Source organism: Chiloscyllium plagiosum, unplaced genomic scaffold, assembly GCF_037043375.1.
Source record: "Chiloscyllium plagiosum isolate Xiang-an unplaced genomic scaffold, Cpla_swu_hap1 HiC_scaffold_49, whole genome shotgun sequence".
Lineage (NCBI taxonomy): Eukaryota > Metazoa > Chordata > Chondrichthyes > Orectolobiformes > Hemiscylliidae > Chiloscyllium > Chiloscyllium plagiosum.
In genome coordinates this window covers 421509-440202 of record NW_028270187.1, presented here as the reverse complement: position 1 = coordinate 440202, position 18694 = coordinate 421509, and the positions used below count along the sequence as shown (strand labels likewise).

The 18694-nt window shown below is 61.0% G+C and overlaps 1 protein-coding gene across 1 annotated transcript in view; it reads left to right on the top strand.

Annotated features, from left to right (window-relative positions):
• Window positions 1–428: 428 nt before the first annotated feature.
• Window positions 429–18694, top strand: part of prpf31 (PRP31 pre-mRNA processing factor 31 homolog (yeast)) — a 44323-nt gene continuing 26057 nt past the window's right edge. Inside the window, exons 1-4 of the mRNA XM_087984954.1 lie at window positions 429–608; window positions 3984–4178; window positions 7874–7934; window positions 12769–12852. Coding sequence (XP_087841080.1) covers window positions 4002–4178; window positions 7874–7934; window positions 12769–12852 — 322 coding nt within the window. The 5' untranslated portion in view covers window positions 429–608; window positions 3984–4001. The remainder of the gene's footprint in view (window positions 609–3983; window positions 4179–7873; window positions 7935–12768; window positions 12853–18694) is intronic.

The following is an 18694-nucleotide window of genomic DNA, read 5'->3' as shown; positions in this document are numbered from 1 at the left end:
CATCCGCCTCCGATCGACGTATTGTCCGCCAACCAACGATGTTGCTCTCTCCCGGTGTAGGGCGGGATTTCTGAGAGGGTGCGGCCATTATGCCGTGTTCGGATTGGTTGGTTCGCCCGAACAGACGTCCCTCTCAACCAGTCACCGGCCAGGCCTTAGGGGCGGATGAACTGGATTCAGAGTGACGTGCATCTTGGTCCAATCAACGCCCTTTCCGGACGGCTGCCGTTCAATGGGAACCTAGGGGGGGCGGGCGTTCGTTGCCGCCGACGATGAATGGTCGGTCTCCGCTGAGCGATGTGAATCTGACCAATCGGCATTCGCCATCATTTGTTTTTTTTCCCCTACCCACACCAGCTGCAGTGAGCGGGACCGGGAGGCGGACTCCCCCGTGACCGACGTGGCGGCAGACCAATGGAACGCCACCGTCGCCCACCGGCGCGTCCGCCGATTCGTCAGCCACCCGCGACGTACGTGCCGCCGGCCCAATCGGAACAGCCACCCTGCGCACCGGCCGAAGGGAGGGCGGGACGTCCGGATATCTCCCCTCACCTCCGGGTCCTTGGAGTTCGAGCGGCGGCGGTTGCGGCGGTTGCAGATTTGAAAAGGTTGGGCGCGCGCCTCGGAACGCGCGGCCGTTGGCGCTTCAGGCGGGAAGGTCTGATGTACCAGGATGTTGGCCACTCTTGACCAAATTACCAGGATGTTGGCCACTCTTGACCAAATTACCAGGATGTTGGCCACTCTTGACCACATTTCCAGGATGTTGGCCACACTTGACCACATTTCCAGGATGTTGGCCACTCTTGACCAAATTACCAGGATGTTGGCCACTCTTGACCAAATTACCGGGATGTTGCCCCGTCTTGACCGGCTTTACCAGGACGTTGCCCAGTCTTGACCAAAACACAGGGACGTTGTCCAGTCCTGGCCGGTTTTACCGGGACGTTGACCAAAACACAGGGACGTTGCCCAGTCCTGAGCGGTGTAACCGGGACGTAGTCCAGTCTTGACCGATTTTACCAGGACATTACCCAGCCTTGAGCAATTTACAGAGATGTTGCCCACTCTCTTGACCAAATTACCAGGATGTTGCCCAGACTTGACCAATTTTACCGGGATGTTGCCCCGTCTTGACCAAAACACCGGGACGTTGTCCACTCCTGACCGGTTTTGCCGGGACGTTGCCCAGTCTTGACCAAAACACCGGGACGTTGTCCACTCCTGACCGGTTTTGCCGGGACGTTGCCCAGTCTTGACCAAAACACCGGGATGTTGTCCACTCCTGACCGGTTTTGCCGGGACGTTGCCCAGTCTTGACCAAAACACTGGGATGTTGTCCAGTCCTGACTGGTTTTACCGGAACGTTGTCCAGTCCTGACCGGTTTTACCGGGATGTTTACCAAAACACAGTGACATTGGCCAGTCCTGACCGGTTTTACCGGGACGTTGGCCAGTCCTGACCGGTTTTACCGCGATGTTGACCAAAACACAGCGACGTTGGCCAGTCCTGACCGGTTTTACCGGGATGTTGCCCAGTCTTGACCGACTTTGCCTGGCCATTGTCCAGTTTTGACCGGTTTTACCGGATCATTGCCCAGTCTTGACCAAAACACCAGGACGTTGTCCAGTCTTGACCAAAACACAGCGACGTTGGCCAGTCCTGACCGATTTTACCGGGACGTGGTCCAGTCTTGACCGATTTTAGCAGGACATTACCCAGTCATGACCAGTTTACCGAGACATTGCACGGTCAGGAGCAAATTACCGGGACGGTGGCCGGTCCCGCCTGGGTTTACCGGGACGGTGCCCGACCGCCCTGAGATTTCGTGCCTGGGCCGGAGAGATCGGGAGACCGGAGTCGTGTCCCTGAAGACCGAGGCGACGGGGTGGGGGGGACGCGATTGAGATGTGTAGAGTCCAGCACGGAAACAGACCCACTGGTGAAAACCGTCCGTGCCGGCCCCGGTAACCTGTTTGCCAGCACCTGGCCCGTATCCCCCTCATGTTATCAGATTAGGTTCCCTACAGTGTGGAAAACAGGCCCTTCGGCCCAACAAAGTCCACACCGACCCTCCGAAGAGGGGCGACCCAGCCAGACCCAGTCCCCTTCAACCCCTCCCTCCCTATCCCCCTCACCCTCCTACACCCCTCACCCTCCTGTTCCAATCCCTCCCTCCCTATCTCCCTCACCCTCCTACACTCCTCACCCTCCTGTTCCAGTCCCTCCCTCCCTATCTCCCTCACCCTCCTACACTCCTCACCCTCCTGTTCCAATCCCTCCCTCCCTATCTCCCTCACCCTCCTACACTCCTCACCCTCCTGTTCCAATCCCTCCCTCCCTATCTCCCTCACCCTCCTACACCCCTCACCCTCCTGTTCCAATCCCTCCCTCCCTATCTCCCTCCCCCTCCTACACTCCTCACCCTCCTGTTCCGATCCCTCCCTCCCTATCTCCCTCCCCCTCCTATTCCGATCCCTCCCTCCCTATCTCCCTCACCTCCTACACTCCTCCCCCTCCTATTCCGATCCCTCCCTCCCTATCTCCCTCCCCCTCCTATTCCGATCCCTCCCTCCCTATCTCCCTCACCTCCTACACTCCTCCCCCTCCTATTCCGATCCCTCCCTCCCTATCTCCCTCCCCCTCCTATTCCGATCCCTCCCTCCCTATCTCCCTCACCTCCTACACTCCTCCCCCTCCTATTCCGATCCCTCCCTCCCGATCTCCCTCACCCTCCTGTTCCAATCCCTCCCTCCCTATCTCCCTCACCCTCCTACACCCCTCACCCTCCTGTTCCAGTCCCTCCCTCCCTATCTCCCTCACCCTCCTGTTCCAATCCCTCCCTCCCTATCTCCCTCACCCTCCTGTTCCAATCCCTCCCTCCCTATCTCCCTCACCCTCCTGTTCCAGTCCCTCCCTCCCTATCTCCCTCACCCACCTACACCCCTCACCCTCCTGTTCCAATCCCTCCCTCCCTATCTCCCTCACCCTCCTACACCCCTCACCCTCCTGTTCCAGTCCCTCCCTCCCTACCTCCCTCACCCTCCTGTTCCAATCCCTCCCTCCCTATCTCCCTCACCCTCCTACACTCCTCACCCTCCTGTTCCAATCCCTCCCTCCCTACCTCCCTCACCCTCCTACACTCCTCACCCTCCTGTTCCAATCCCTCCCTCCCTACCTCCCTCACCCTCCTGTTCCAATCCCTCCCTCCCTATCTCCCTCACCCTCCTACACTCCTCACCCTCCTGTTCCAATCCCTCCCTCCCTATCTCCCTCACCTCCTACACTCCTCACCCTCCTGTTCCAATCCCTCCCTCCCTATCTCCCTCACCCTCCTACAGCCCTCACCCTCCTGTTCCAATCCCTCCCTCCCTATCTCCCTCACCCTCCTGTTCCAGTCCCTCCCTCCCTATCTCCCTCACCTCCTACACTCCTCACCCTCCTGTTCCAGTCCCTCCCTCCCTATCTCCCTCACCCTCCTACACCCCTCACCCTCCTGTTCCAATCCCTCCCTCCCTACCTCCCTCACCCTCCTACACTCCTCACCCTCCTGTTCCAATCCCTCCCTCCTTACCTCCCTCACCCTCCTGTTCCAATCCCTCCCTCCCTATCTCCCTCACCCTCCTACACTCCTCACCCTCCTGTTCCAATCCCTCCCTCCCTATCTCCCTCACCTCCTACACTCCTCACCCTCCTGCTCCAATCCCTCCCTCCCTATCTCCCTCACCCTCCTACACTCCTCACCCTCCTGTTCCAACCCCTCCCTCCCTATCTCCCTCACCCTCCTACACTCCTCACCCTCCTGTTCCAATCCCTCCCTCCCTATCTCCCTCACCCTCCTACACCCCTCCCCCTCCTGTTCCAATCCCTCCCTCCCTATCTCCCTCACCCTCCTACACTCCTCCCCCTCCTGTTCCAGCCTCTCTGCTGTGGGTAATGTGTGTGTTGTTTTGTCTGCCTGCCCGCCGGGGACTCGTTGCAGGTTGTGCTCTCGCTTGCCATGTCTCTGGCCGACGAGCTCCTGGCTGACCTGGAGGAGGCGGCGGAGGAAGAGGAGGAGAGCTTTCCCGACGACGACGACGATGAGGAGGCGATCGACGTGGTGGAGGAGGAGATGGAGCTCGACCTGGGCGTGGACTCGGTCAAGAGCATCGCTAAACTCCGAGACAGCAAGCAGGTCCGGCGCCCAGTCCTGAGGGAGTGCCGCACTGTCGGAGGGAGATGGATATACTCTCGGACCTGAGCTCCATAATCCAGGCCCTCCCTCCCTCCCGGTGCTCAGTACTGAGGGAGCGCCGCACTGTCGGAGGGAGATGGATATACTCTAGGCCTTGAGCTCCATAATCCAGGCCCACACTCCCTCCCTCCCTCCCTCCCTCCCGGTGCCCAGTACTGAGGGAGCGCCGCACTGTCGGAGGGAGATGGATATACTCTAGGCCTTGAGCTCCATAATCCAGGCCCACACTCCCTCCCTCCCTCCCTCCCTCCCTCCCGGTGCCCAGTACTGAGGGAGGGCCGCACTGTTGGAGGGAGATGGATATACTCTAGGCCTTGAGCCCCATAATCCAGGCCCACACTCCCTCCCTCCCGGTGCCCAGTACTGAGGGAGTGCCGCACTGTCGGAGGGAGATGGATATACTCTCGGACCTGAGCTCCATAATCCAGGCCCTCCCTCCCTCCCGGTGCTCAGTACTGAGGGAGCGCCGCACTGTCGGAGGGAGATGGATATACTCTAGGCCTTGAGCTCCATAATCCAGGCCCACACTCCCGCCCTCCCTCCCTCCCTCCCTCCCGGTGCCCAGTACTGAGGGAGTGCCACACTGTTGGAGGGAGATGGATATACTCTAGGCCTTGAGCTCCATAACCCAGGCCCACACTCCCTCCCTCCCTCCCTCCCGGTGCCCAGTACTGAGGGAGTGCCGCACTGTCGGAGGGAGATGGATATACTCTAGGCCTTGAGCTCCATAATCCAGGCCCACACTCCCTCCCTCCCGGTGCCCAGTACTGAGGGAGTGCCGCACTGTCGGAGGGAGATGGATATACTCTAGGCCTTGAGCTCCATAATCCCGGCCCACACTCCCTCCCTCTCTCCCGGTGCCCAGTACTGAGGGAGGGCCGCACTGTCGGAGGGAGATGGATATACTCTAGGCCTTGAGCTCCATAATCCAGGCCCACACTCCCTCCCTCCCTCCCGGTGCCCAGTACTGAGGGAGTGCCGCACTGTCGGAGGGAGATGGATATACTCTCGGACCTGAGCTCCATCACCCAGGCCCACCCTCCCCAAGTGCCCGTCCCCATCCCGAAACCATTGCCTCTCACCCTAGAACACAACCATTTGCTCCACGTCAGTTTTATCAATGCCCTTTCTCACCTCGGAGTGCCTCAACATGAGGTCCCCCTCGTCCCGGAGAGTACAGGCTGAATCTATCCCAATCTCTCGCTCTCTCTCTCTCTCTTCATACGACGAGCCAGACGTAGTCACAGAGACGTGCAGCACAGAAACAGATCCGTGCTGAGCCAGACACCCTAACCCAGTCCAGTCCCCGTTCCCCAGCACTTGGTCCCATCTCCCTCTAACCCCCCTTCCAATCCCACGTGCCCCCCCCCCCCACCTCCTCCATCCTTTTTTAACGTTGCCATTGTCCCAGCCCCCACCTACCTCCTCGTTCCCCCCACACACACCCACCACCCTCCGCGGGGAAAACAGTTACCCCTCGGGGCTCCCTCTCCCCTTAAACCTACGTTTCCACCCCCCCCCCCCTCTAGTTCTGGACTCCCCCCCCACCCCAGGGTGGAGGGGTGGGGAAAGACCGAGTCTATTTACCCTCTCTGTGCCCCCCCATCTCTCGTAAGGTCACCCCCCCCCCACCTCCAACGCCCCGGGGAAAACAGCCCCCCCCCCCCGCCGCCGCACGTCGGCCCACTCTCCGAACCGAGCTGTGTCCAGAGTTCATCGAATTCCTGCACGCGGAAACAGGCCCCTTCAGCCCAACACGTCCACACTGACCCTCGGAGGTGTAACCCACCCAGAGGCATCCCCCTGAACCCTATTACTCGACGTTTCCCTCTGACTAAAGCACCTCAGCTCCGCATCCCTGAATACGATGGGTAATTTAGCGCGGTCAATCCCCCACCCTAACCTGCACATCCCTGGGCACTATGGGTAATTTAGCGCGGTCAATCCCCCACCCTAACCCGCACATCCCTGGGCACTATGGGTAATTTAGCACGGCCAATCCCCCACCCTAACCCACACATCCCTGGGCACTGTGGGTAATTTAGCGCGGTCAATCCCCCACCCTAACCCGCACATCCCTGGGCACTATGGGTAATTTAGCACGGCCAATCCCCCACCCTAACCTGCACATCCCTGGGCACTATGGGTAATTTAGCACGGCCAATCCCCACCCTAACCTGCACATCCCTGGGCACTATGGGTAATTTAGCACGGCCAATCCCCACCCTAACCCGCACATCCCTGGGCACTATGGGTAATTTAGCATGGCCAATCCCCCACACTAACCCACACATCCCTGGGCACTATGGGTAATTTAGCACGGTCATTCCCCACCCTAACCTGCACATCCCTGGGCACTATGGGTAATTTAGCGCGATCAATCCCCACCCTGACCTACACATCCCTGGGCACTATGGGTAATTTAGTACGGCCAATCCCCCACCCTAACCTGCACATCCCTGGGCACTATGGGTAATTTAGCACGGTCAATCCCCACCCTAACCTGCACATCCCTGGGCACTATGGGTAATTTAGCACGGTCAATCCCCACCCTAACCCGCACATCCCTGGGCACTATGGGTAATTTAGCACGGCCAATCCCCACCCTAACCCGCACATCCCTGGGCACTATGGGTAATTTAGCACGGTCAATCCCCACCCTAACCTGCACATCCCTGGGCACTATGGGTAATTTAGCATGGCCAATCCCCACCCTAACCTGCACATCCCTGGGCACTATGGGTAATTTAGCATGGCCAATCCCCACCCTAACCCGCACATCCCTGGGCACTATGGGTAATTTAGCACGGCCAATCCCCACCCTAACCCGCACATCCCTGGGCACTATGGGTAATTTAGCACGGTCAATCCCCACCCTAACCTGCACATCCCTGGGCACTATGGGTAATTTAGCATGGCCAATCCCCACCCTAACCCGCACATCCCTGGGCACTATGGGTAATTTAGCACGGTCAATCCCCACCCTAACCTGCACATCCCTGGGCACTATGGGTAATTTAGCATGGCCAATCCCCCACCCTAACCTACACATCTCTGGGCACTATGGGTAATTTAGCACGGTCAATCCCCACCCTAACCTGCACATCCCTGGGCACTATGGGTAATTTAGCACGGTCAATCCACACCCTAACCTACACATCCCTGGGCACTATGGGTAATTTAGCACGGCCAATCCCCACCCTAACCTGCACATCCCTGGGCACTATGGGTAATTTAGCACGGCCAATCCCCACCCTAACCTGCACATCCCTGGGCATCCGGAATCAGCCCGGCAAACCGTCCACCGCTACGCTCCCTCAAGCGCAGGAGCACCCTTGCTCAGCAAAGGAGAGCACAAATGCGCACGGGATTCCCGGTGGGGGCCTCACCCCGCGCCCAGTCGAACTGCGCCAATGCGTGCCGGCTCGCAAGCTCAAGGCAGCACCTTCAGCGGGCGGTCAACCCGGGCTTCCCGCTGCACACCCCCCCCACCCCCCCTCTCCCGACCTGCACCCGGTCGGGAGGTAATCTGCCGTTCCCTTCACCGTCCATTCCGCTGTTCCCAAACTGTCTCCGTGCTGCGTCGGAAGTTTCCAACCTCCCCCCAACTTCATTCTCTCCCTCTGCCCATACAGTTTGCGGAGATCATTACCAAGATGGGAGACTACATCGGCAAGCAGCGCAAGTCTTCAGAAGGTAAGGACGTGCTGTTCTGCCCTGGGTGTCACCTCAGCCCCATAACCCAGGCCCACACTCCCTCCCTCCCTCCCTCCCTCCCTCCCGGTGCCCAGTACTGAGGGAGGGCCGCACTGTCGGAGGGAGGTGGATATACTCTAGGCCTTGAGCACCATAATCCAGGCCCACACTCCCTCCTGGTGCCCAGTACTGAGGGAGGGCCGCACTGTCGGAGGGAGATGGATATACTCTAGGCCTTGAGCTCCATAATCCAGGCCCACACTCCCTCCCTCCCTCCTGGTGCCCAGTACTGAGGGAGGGCCGCACTGTCGGAGGGAGATGGATATACTCTAGGCCTTGAGCTCCATAATCCAGGCCCACACTCCCTCCCTCCCGGTGCCCAGTACTGAGGGAGTGCCGCACTGTCGGAGGGAGTTGGATATACTCTAGGCCTTGAGCTCCATAATCCCGGCCCACACTCCCTCCCTCCCTCCCTCCCTCCCTCCCGGTGCCCAGTACTGAGGGAGCGCCGCACTGTCGGAGGGAGATGGATATACTCTAGGCCTTGAGCTCCATAATCCAGGCCCACACTCCCTCCCTCCCTCCCTCCCTCCCGGTGCCCAGTACTGAGGGAGGGCCGCACTGTCGGAGGGAGATGGATATACTCTAGGCCTTGAGCTCCATAATCCAGGCCCACACTCCCTCCCTCCCTCCCTCCCGGTGCCCAGTACTGAGGGAGTGCCGCACTGTCGGAGGGAGATGGATATACTCTAGGCCTTGAGCTCCATAATCCAGGCCCACACTCCCTCCCTCCCTCCCTCCCTCCCGGTGCCCAGTACTGAGGGAGTGCCGCACTGTCGGAGGGAGATGGATATACTCTAGGACTTGAGCTCCATAATCCAGACCCACACTCCCTCCCTCCCGGTGCCCAGTACTGAGGGAGGGCCGCACTGTCGGAGGGAGATGGATATACTCTAGGCCTTGAGCTCCATAATCCAGGCCCACACTCCCTCCCTCCCTCCCTCCCTCCCGGTGCCCAGTACTGAGGGAGTGCCGCACTGTCGGAGGGAGATGGATATACTCTAGGCCTTGAGCTCCATAATCCAGGCCCACACTCCCTCCCTCCCTCCCTCCCTCCCGGTGCCCAGTACTGAGGGAGTGCCGCACTGTCGGAGGGAGATGGATATACTCTAGGCCTTGAGCTCCATAATCCAGGCCCACACTCCCTCCCTCCCTCCCGGTGCCCAGTACTGAGGGAGTGCCGCACTGTCGGAGGGAGATGGATATACTCTAGGCCTTGAGCTCCATAATCCAGGCCCACACTCCCTCCCTCCCGGTGCCCAGTACTGAGGGAGTGCCGCACTGTCGGAGGGAGATGGATATACTCTAGGCCTTGAGCTCCATAATCCAGGCCCTCCCTCCCTCCCTCCCGGTGCCCAGTACTGAGGGAGTGCCGCACTGTCGGAGGGAGATGGATATACTCTAGGCCTTGAGCTCCATAATCCAGGCCCACACTCCCTCCCTCCCTCCCTCCCTCCCGGTGCCCAGTACTGAGGGAGTGCCGCACTGTCGGAGGGAGATGGATATACTCTAGGCCTTGAGCTCCATAATCCAGGCCCACACTCCCTCCCTCCCGGTGCCCAGTACTGAGGGAGTGCCGCACTGTCGGAGGGAGATGGATATACTCTAGGCCTTGAGCTCCATAATCCAGGCCCACACTCCCTCCCTCCCTCCCTCACGGTGCCCAGTACTGAGGGAGGGCCGCACTGTCGGAGGGAGATGGATATACTCTAGGCCTTGAGCTCCATAATCCAGGCCCACACTCCCTCCCTCCCGGTGCCCAGTACTGAGGGAGTGCCGCACTGTCGGAGGGAGATGGATATACTCTAGGCCTTGAGCCCCATAATCCAGGCCCACACTCCCTCCCTCCCTCCCTCCCTCCCTCCCGGTGCCCAGTACTGAGGGAGTGCCGCACTGTCGGAGGGAGATGGATATACTCTAGGCCTTGAGCCCCATAATCCAGGCCCACACTCCCTCCCTCCCTCCCTCCCTCCCTCCCGGTGCCCAGTACTGAGGGAGGGCCGCACTGTCGGAGGGAGATGGATATACTCTAGGCCTTGAGCTCTGTAATCCAGGCCCACACTCATAGGATCCCTGCAGTGTGGAAATATGCCATTTTGCCCATCAAGTCTACACCGACTCACCTACCCAGACATATGCCCCGACCCTATTCCTATAACCCTGTGTTTCCATTTGCCAATCCACCTAACCTGCACATCCCTGGGCACTATGGGTAATTTAGCGCGGCCAATTCCCACCCTAACCCGCACATCCCTGGGCACTATGGGTAATTTAGCACGGTCAATCCCCACCCTAACCTGCACATCCCTGGGCACTATGGGTAATTTAGCATGGCCAATCCCCACCCTAACCCGCACATCCCTGGGCACTATGGGTAATTTAGCACGGCCAATCCCCACCCTAACCTGCACATCCCTGGGCACTATGGGTAATTTAGCATGGCCAATCCCCACCCTAACCCGCACATCCCTGGGCACTATGGGTAATTTAGCACGGCCAATCCCCACCCTAACCTGCACATCCCTGGGCACTATGGGTAATTTAGCACGGTCAATCCCACCATAACCCGCACATCCCTGTGCACTATGGGTAATTTAGCATGGCCAATCCCCACCCTAACCTGACATCCCTGGGCACTATGGGTAATTTAGCACTGCCAATCCCACCCTAACATGCACATCCCTGTGCACTATGGGTAATTTAGCATGGCCAATCCCCACCGTAACCTGCACATCCCTGGGCACTATGGGTAATTTAGCATGGTCAATCCCACCTTAACCTTCACATCCCTGGGCACTATGGGTAATTTAGCACGGTCAATCCCACATAACCCGCATATCCCTATGCACTATGGGTAATTTAGCATGGCCAATCCCCACCCTAACCTGCACATCCCTGGGCACTATGGGTAATTTAGCACTGCCAATCCCACCCTAACCTGCACATCCCTGGGCACTATGGGTAATTTAGCACGGCAAATCCCCACCATAACCCGCATATCCCTGTGCACTATGGGTAATTTAGCATGGCCAATCCCCACCATAACCTGCACATCCCTGGGCACTATGGGTAATTTAGCGCAGTCAATCCCACCCTAACCCGCACATCCCTGGGCACTATGGCTAATTTAGCACGGCCAATCCCCATCCTAACCCGCACATCCCCGGGCACTATGGGTAATTTAGCATGGCCAATCCCCACCCTAACCCGCACATCGCTGGGCACTATGGGTAATTTAGCACGGCCAATCCCCACCGTAACCTGCACATCCCTGGGCACTATGGGTAATTTAGCACGGCCAATCCCCACCCTAACCCGCACATCCCTGGGCACTATGGGCAATTTAGCACGGCCAATCCCCACCCTAACCCGCACATCCCTGGGCACTATGGGTAATTTAGCACGGCCAATCCCCACCCTAACCTGCACATCCCTGGGCACTATGGGTAATTTAGCACGGCCAATCCCTCCCTAACACGCACATCCCTGGGCACTATGGGTAATTTAGCACAGCCAATCCCCACCCTAACCCGCACATCCCTGGGCACTATGGGTAATTTAGCACAGCCAATCCCCACCCTACCCTGCACATCACTGGGCACTATGGGTAATTTAGCACGGCCAATCCCCACCCTAACCCGCACATCCCTGGGCACTATGGGTAATTTAGCACGGCCAATCCCTCCCTAACACGCACATCCCTGGGCACTATGGGTAATTTAGCACAGCCAATCCCCACCCTAACCTGCACATCCCTGGGCACTATGGGTAATTTAGCACAGCCAATCCCCACCCTAACCTGCACATCACTGGGCACTATGGGTAATTTAGCACGGCCAATCCCCACCCTAACCCGCACATCCCTGGGCACTATGGGTAATTTAGCACGGTCCATCCCCCACCCTAACCTGCACATCCCTGGGGCACTATGGGTAATTTAGCACGGCCAATCCCACCCTAACCTACACATCCCTGTGCACTATGGGTAATTTAGCACGGCCAATCCCTCCCTAACCCGCACATCCCTGGGCACTATGGGTAATTTAGCACGGTCAATCCCCACCCTAACCCGCACATCCCTGGGCACTATGGGTAATTTAGCACGGCCAATCCCTCCCTAACACGCACATCCCTGGGCACTATGGGTAATTTAGCACAGCCAATCCCCACCCTAACCCGCACATCCCTGGGCACTATGGGTAATTTAGCACAGCCAATCCCCACCCTAACCTGCACATCCCTGGGCACTATGGGTAATTTAGCACGGTCAATCCCCACCCTAACCCGCACATCCCTGGGCACTATGGGTAATTTAGCACGGCCAATCCCAACCCTGACCTGCACATCCCTGGGCACTATGGGTAATTTAGCACGGCCAATCCCCACCCATCCCGCACATCCCTGGGCACTATGGGTAATTTAGCACGGCCAATCCCCACCCGAACCTGCACATCTTTTGACTGTGGGCGGAAGGCCACACGGCCACAGTGGAGGATGCGCTAACCCCAAACCGACAGGCAGCCGCCCGAGGGTGGAATTGAACCCGGGTCCCTGACACTGTGAGGTACCAGTGCTAACCTCTGAGCCACTGTCCCTCCCTCTCCGGCGCACGACCGACACAAAGTGAGGGATGAAGGAAACGGATGCTGGAGTGTGAGTGAAAGTCAAGTATGGTTGGGCTGAATGGCCTGTTGTTGAGTGAAGTTGCGTGTTTTGAGGTCTGCCCGTCTCATTTGGCTGACGTCTTTCCCACCCCGCCCTCCCCCCCTCCAAGTGACAGGGCCTGTGGAGTCCGATCCAGAATACAAACTCATCGTGGATGCCAACAACCTGACCGTGGAAATCGACAACGAGATCAGTGAGTGACTCTGTTCCTGCTCAGTTAGGTCACAGGGAGGGAAGGAGGGAGGGGGTCAGGCATGTCCTCTGCTCAACTCATGATAGAAGTTGCAAAAGGCCTGTGTACAATACACAGTTCCCCGGTCTCCCCTCGGTCAGAGCCTCACTCGGAGCACCACGCACAGATCCCCGGTCTCCCCTCGGTCAGACACTCACTCGAAGCACCGTGCACAGTTCCCCGGTCTCCCCTCGGTCAGACCCTCACTCGGAGCACCGTGCACAGTTCCTCGGTCTCCCTCTGTCAGACCCTCACTCGGAGCACCGTGTACAGTTCCCTGGTCTCCCTCTGTCAGACACTCACTTGGAGCACCGTGCACAGTTCCTCGGTCTCCCCTCGGTCACTCGGAGCACCGTGCACAGTTCCTCGGTCTTCCCTTGGTCAGACCCCGCACTCGGAGCACCGTGCACAGTGCCCCGGTCTCCCCTCGGTTAGACCCTCACTCGGAGCACCGTGCACAGTTCCCCAGTCTCCACTTGGTCAGACCCCACACTCGGAGCACCGTGCACAGTTCCCCGGTCTCCCCTCGGTCAGACCCGCACTCGGAGCACCGTGCACAGTTCCCCGGTCTCCACTAGGTCACTCGGAGCACCGTGCACAGTTCCCCGGTCTCCCCTCGGTCACTCGGAGCACCGTGCACAGTTCCCCGGTCTCCCCTCTGTCAGACCCCGCACTCGGTGCACCGTGCACAGTTCCCCTGTCTCCCCTCGGTCACTCGGAGCACCGTGCACAGTTCGCCGGTCTCCCCTCTGTCAGACCCTGCACTCGGAGCACCGTGCACGGTTCCCCGGTCTCCCCTCGGTCAGACCCACACTCGGAGCACCGTGCACAGTTTCCCGGTCTCCCCTCGGTCACTCGGAGCACCGTGCACAGTTCCCCGGTCTCCCCTCGGTCAGACCCACACTCGGAGCACCGTGCACAGTTCCCCGGTCTCCCCTCGGTCAGACCCTCACTCGGAGCACCGTGCACAGTTCCCTGGTCTCCCCTCGGTCACTCGGAGCACCGTGTACAGTTCCCTGGTCTCCCCTCGGTCACTTGGAGCACCGTGCACAGTTCCCCGGTCTCCCCTCGGTCACCTGGAGCACCGTACACAGTTCCCCGGTCTCCCCTCGGTCACCTGGAGCACCGTGCACAGTTCCCCGGTCTCCCCTCGGTCAGAGCCACACTCGGAGCACCGTGCACCGTTCCCCGGTCTCCCCTCGGTCAGACCCACACTCGGAGCACCGTGCACAGTTCCCCGGTCTCCCCTCAGTCAGACCCCACACTCGGAGCACCGTGCCCAGTTCCCCGGTCTCCCCTCGGTCAGACCCCGCACTCGGAGCACCGTGCACAGTTCCCCGATCTCCCCTCGGTCACTCGGAGCACCGTGCACAGTTCCCCGGTCTCCCCTCGGTCAGACCCACACTCGGAGCACCGTGCACAGTTCCCCGGTCTCCCCTCGGTCAGACCCACACTCGGAGCACCGTGCACAGTTCCCCGGTCTCCCCTCGGTCAGACCCACACTCGGAGCACCGTGCACAGTTCCCTGGTCAGACCCACACTCGGAGCACCGTGCACAGTTCGCCGGTCTCCCCTCGTTCAGACCCTCACTCGGAGCACCGTACACAGTTCCCCGGTCTCCCCTCGGTCAGACCCACACTCGGAGCACCGTACACAGTTCCCCGGTCTCCCCTCGGTCAGACCCACACTCGGAAAACCGTGCACAGTTCCCCGGTCTCCCCTCGGTCACTCGGAGCACCGTGTACAGTTCCCCGGTCTCCCCTCGGTCAGACCCTCACTCGTGGCACCGTGCGCAGTTCCCCGGTCTCCCCTCTGTCAGACCCTCACTCGGAGCACCATGCCCAGCACCCCGGTCTCCCCTCGGTCACTCGGAGCACCGTGCGCAGTTCCCCGGTCTCCCCTCGGTCACTCGGAGCACCGTGCGCAGTTCCCCGGTCCCCCCTCGGTCACTCGGAGCACCGTGCGCAGTTCCCCGGTCTCCCCTCGGTCACTCGGAGCACCGTGCGCAGTTCCCCGGTCTCCCCTCGGTCACTCGGAGCACCGTGCGCAGTTCCCCGGTCTCCCCTCGGTCACTCGGAGCACCGTGCCCAGTTCCCCGGTCTCCCCTCGGTCACTCGGAGCACCATGCACAGTTCCCCGGTCTCCCCTCGGTCAGATCCACACTCGGAGCACCGTACACAGTTCCCCGGTCTCCCCTCGGTCACTCGGAGCACCGTGCACAGTTCCCCGGTCTCCCCTCGGTCACTCGGAGCACCGTGCACAGTTCCCCGGTCTCCCCTCGGTCACTCGGAGCACCGTGCACAGTTCCCCGGTCTCCCTTCGGTCACTCGGAGCACCGTGCACAGTTCCCCGGTCTCCCCTCGGTCACTCGGAGCACCGTGCACAGTTCCCCGGTCTCCCCTCGGTCACTCGGAGCACCGTGCACAGTTCCCCGGTCTCCCCTCGGTCACTCTGAGCACCGTGCACAGTTCCCCGGTCTCCCCTCGGTCACTCGGAGCACCGTGCACAGTTCCCCGGTCTCCCCTCGGTCACTCGGAGCACCGTGCATAGTTCCCCGGTCTCCCCTCGGTCACTCGGAGCACCGTGCACAGTTCCCCGGTCTCCCCTCGGTCACTCGGAGCACCGTGCACAGTTCCCCGGTCTCCCCTCGGTCACTCGGAGCACCGTACGCAGTTCCCTGGTCAGACCCTCACTCGGAGCACCGTGCACAGTTCCCTGGTCAGACACACACTCGGAGCACCGTGCACAGTTCCCCGGTCTCCCCTCGGTCAGACCCTCATTCGGAGCACCGTGCACAGTTCCCCGGTCTCCCCTCGGTCAGACCCTCATTCGGAGCACCGTGCACGGTTCCCCGGTCTCCCCTCGGTCAGACCCTCACTCGGAGCTCCGTGCACAGATCCCCGGACTCCCCTCGGTCACTTGGAGCACCGTGCACAGTTCCCCGGTCTCCCCTCGGTCACTCGGAGCACCGTGCACAGTTCCCTGGTCTCCCCTCGGTCACTCGGAGCACCGTGCACAGTTCCCTGGTCTCCCCTCGGTCAGACCCACACTCGGAGCACCATGTACAGTTCCCTGGTCTCCCCTCGGTCACTCGGAGCACCGTGCACAGATCCACGGTCTTCCCTCGGTCACTCTGAGCACCGTGCACAGTTCCCCGGTCTCCCCTCGGTCACTCTGAGCACCGTGCACAGTTCCCCGGTCTCCCCTTGGTCACTCGGAGCACCGTGCACAGTTCCCTGGTCTCCCCTCGGTCAGACCCTCACGAGGAGCACCGTGCACAGTTCCCCGGTCTCCCCTCGGTCAGACCCACACTCGGAGCACCGTGCACAGTTCCCCGGTCTCCCCTCGGTCAGACCCCACACTCGGAGCACCGTGCACCGTTCCCCGGTCTCCCATCGGTCAGTCCCACACTCGGAGCACCGTGCACAGTTCCCCGGTCTCCCATCGGTCAGACCCCGCACTCTGAGCACCGTGCACAGTTCCCCGGTCTACCCTCGGTCACTCGGAGCACCGTGCACAGTTCCCCGGTCTCCCCTCGGTCAGACCCACACTCGGAGCACCATGCCCAGCACACCGGTCTTCCCTCGGTTACTCGGAGCACCGTGCGCAGTTCCCCGGTCTCCCCTCGGTCACTCGGAGCACGGTTCACTGTTCCCCGGTCTCCCCTCGGTCAGACCCTCACTCGGAGCTCCGTGCACAGTTCCCCGGTCTCCCCTCGATCAGACCCACACTCGGAGCACCATGTACAGTTCCCTGGTCTCCCCACGGTCACTCGGAGCACCGTGCACAGATCCACGGTCTCCCCTCGGTCAGACCCTCACTAGGAGCACCGTGCACAGTTCCCCGGTCTCCCCTCGGTCAGACCCCACACTAGGAGCACCGTGCACAGTTCCCCGGTCTCCCATCGGTCAGTCCCACACTCGGAGCACCGTGCACATTTCCCCGGTCTCCCCTCGGTCACTCGGAGCACCGTGCACAGTTCCCCGGTCTCCCCTCGGTCACTCGGAGCACCGTGCACAGTTCCCCGGTCTCCCCTCGGTCAGACCCACACTCGGAGCAACATGCATAGTTCCCCGGTCTCCCCTCGGTCAGACCCACACTCGGAGCACCGTGCACAGTTCCCCTGTCTCCCCTCAGTCAGACCCACACTCGGAGCACCGTGCACAGTTCCCCGATCTCCCCTCGGTCACTCGGAGCACCGTGCACAGTTCCCTGGTCAGAACCACACTCGGAGTACCGTGCACAGTTCCCCGGTGTCCCCTCGGTCAGACCCTCACTCGGAGCACCGTGCACAGTTCCCTGCTCTCCCCTCGGTCACTCGGAGCACCGTGCACAGTTCCCCGGTCTCCCATCGGTCACTCGGAGCACCGTGCACAGTTCCCCGGTCTCCCCTCGGTCAGACCCCACACTCGGAGCACCGTGCACAGTTCCCCAGTCTCCCCTCGGTCACTCGGAGCACCGTGCACAGTTCCCCGGTCTCCCCTCGGTCACTCGGAGCACCGTACACAGTTCCCCAGTCTCCCCTCGGTCAGACACGCAGTCGGAGCACCGTGCACAGTTCCCCAGTCTCCCCTCTGTCACTCGGAGCACCGTGCACAGTTCCCCAGTCTCCCCTCTGTCACTCGGAGCACCGTGCACAGTTCCCCAGTCTCCCCTCTGTCACTCGGAGCACCGTGCACAGTTCCCCAGTCTCCCCTCTGTCACTCGGAGCACCGTGCACAGTTCCCCAGTCTCCCCTCTGTCACTCGGAGCACCGTGCACAGTACCCCGGTCTCCCCTCGGTCACTCGGAGCACCGTGCGCAGTTCCCCGGTCTCCCCTCGGTCACTCGGAGCACCGTGCACAGTTCCCCGGTCTCCCCACAGTCAGACCCCACACTCGGAGCACCGTGCACAGTGCCCCGGTCTCCCCTCGGTCACTCGGAGCACCGTGCACAGTTCCCCGGTCTCCCATCGGTCACTCGGAGCACCGTGCACAGTTCCCCGGTCTCCCCTCGGTCAGACCCCACACTCGGAGCACCGTGCACTGTTCCCTGGTCAGACCCTCACTCGGAGCACCGTGCACAGTTCCCTGGTCAGACCCCACACTCCTTGCACCGTGCACAGTTCCCTGGTCTCCCCTCGGTCATTCGGAGCTCCGTGCATAGTTCCCCGGTCTCCCCTCGGTCAGACCCTCACTCGGAGCACCGTGCACAGTTCCCTGGTCTCCCCTCGGTCATTCGGAGCTCCGTGCACAGTTCCCCGGTCTCGCCTCGGTCACTCGGACCACCGTGCACAGTTCCCCGGTCTCGCCTCGGTCACTCGGACCACCGTACACAGTTCCCCAGTCTCCGTATCCTCCTCGGTCACTCGGAGCACTGTGCACAGTTCCCCGGTCTCCCCTCGGTCAGACCCACACTCGGAGCACCGTACACAGTTCCCTGGTCAGACCCTCACTCGGAGCACCGTGCACAGTTCCCTGGTCAGACCCACACTCGGAGCACCGTGCGCAGTTCCCCGGTCTCCCCACAGTCAGACCCCACACTCGGAGCACCGTGCACAGTGCCCCGGTCTCCCCTCGGTCACTCGGAGCACCGTGCACAGTTCCCCGGTCTCCCCTCGGTCAGACCCACACTCGGAGCACCGTGCACAGTTCCCCTGTCTCCCCTCGGTCAGACCCACACTCGGAGCACCGTGCACAGTTCCCTGGTCTCCCCTCAGTCACTCGGAGCACCGTGCACAGTTACCCGGTCTCCCCTCGGTCAGATCCACACTCGGAGCACCGTGCACAGTTCCGCGGTCTCCCCTCGGTCACTCGGAGCACCT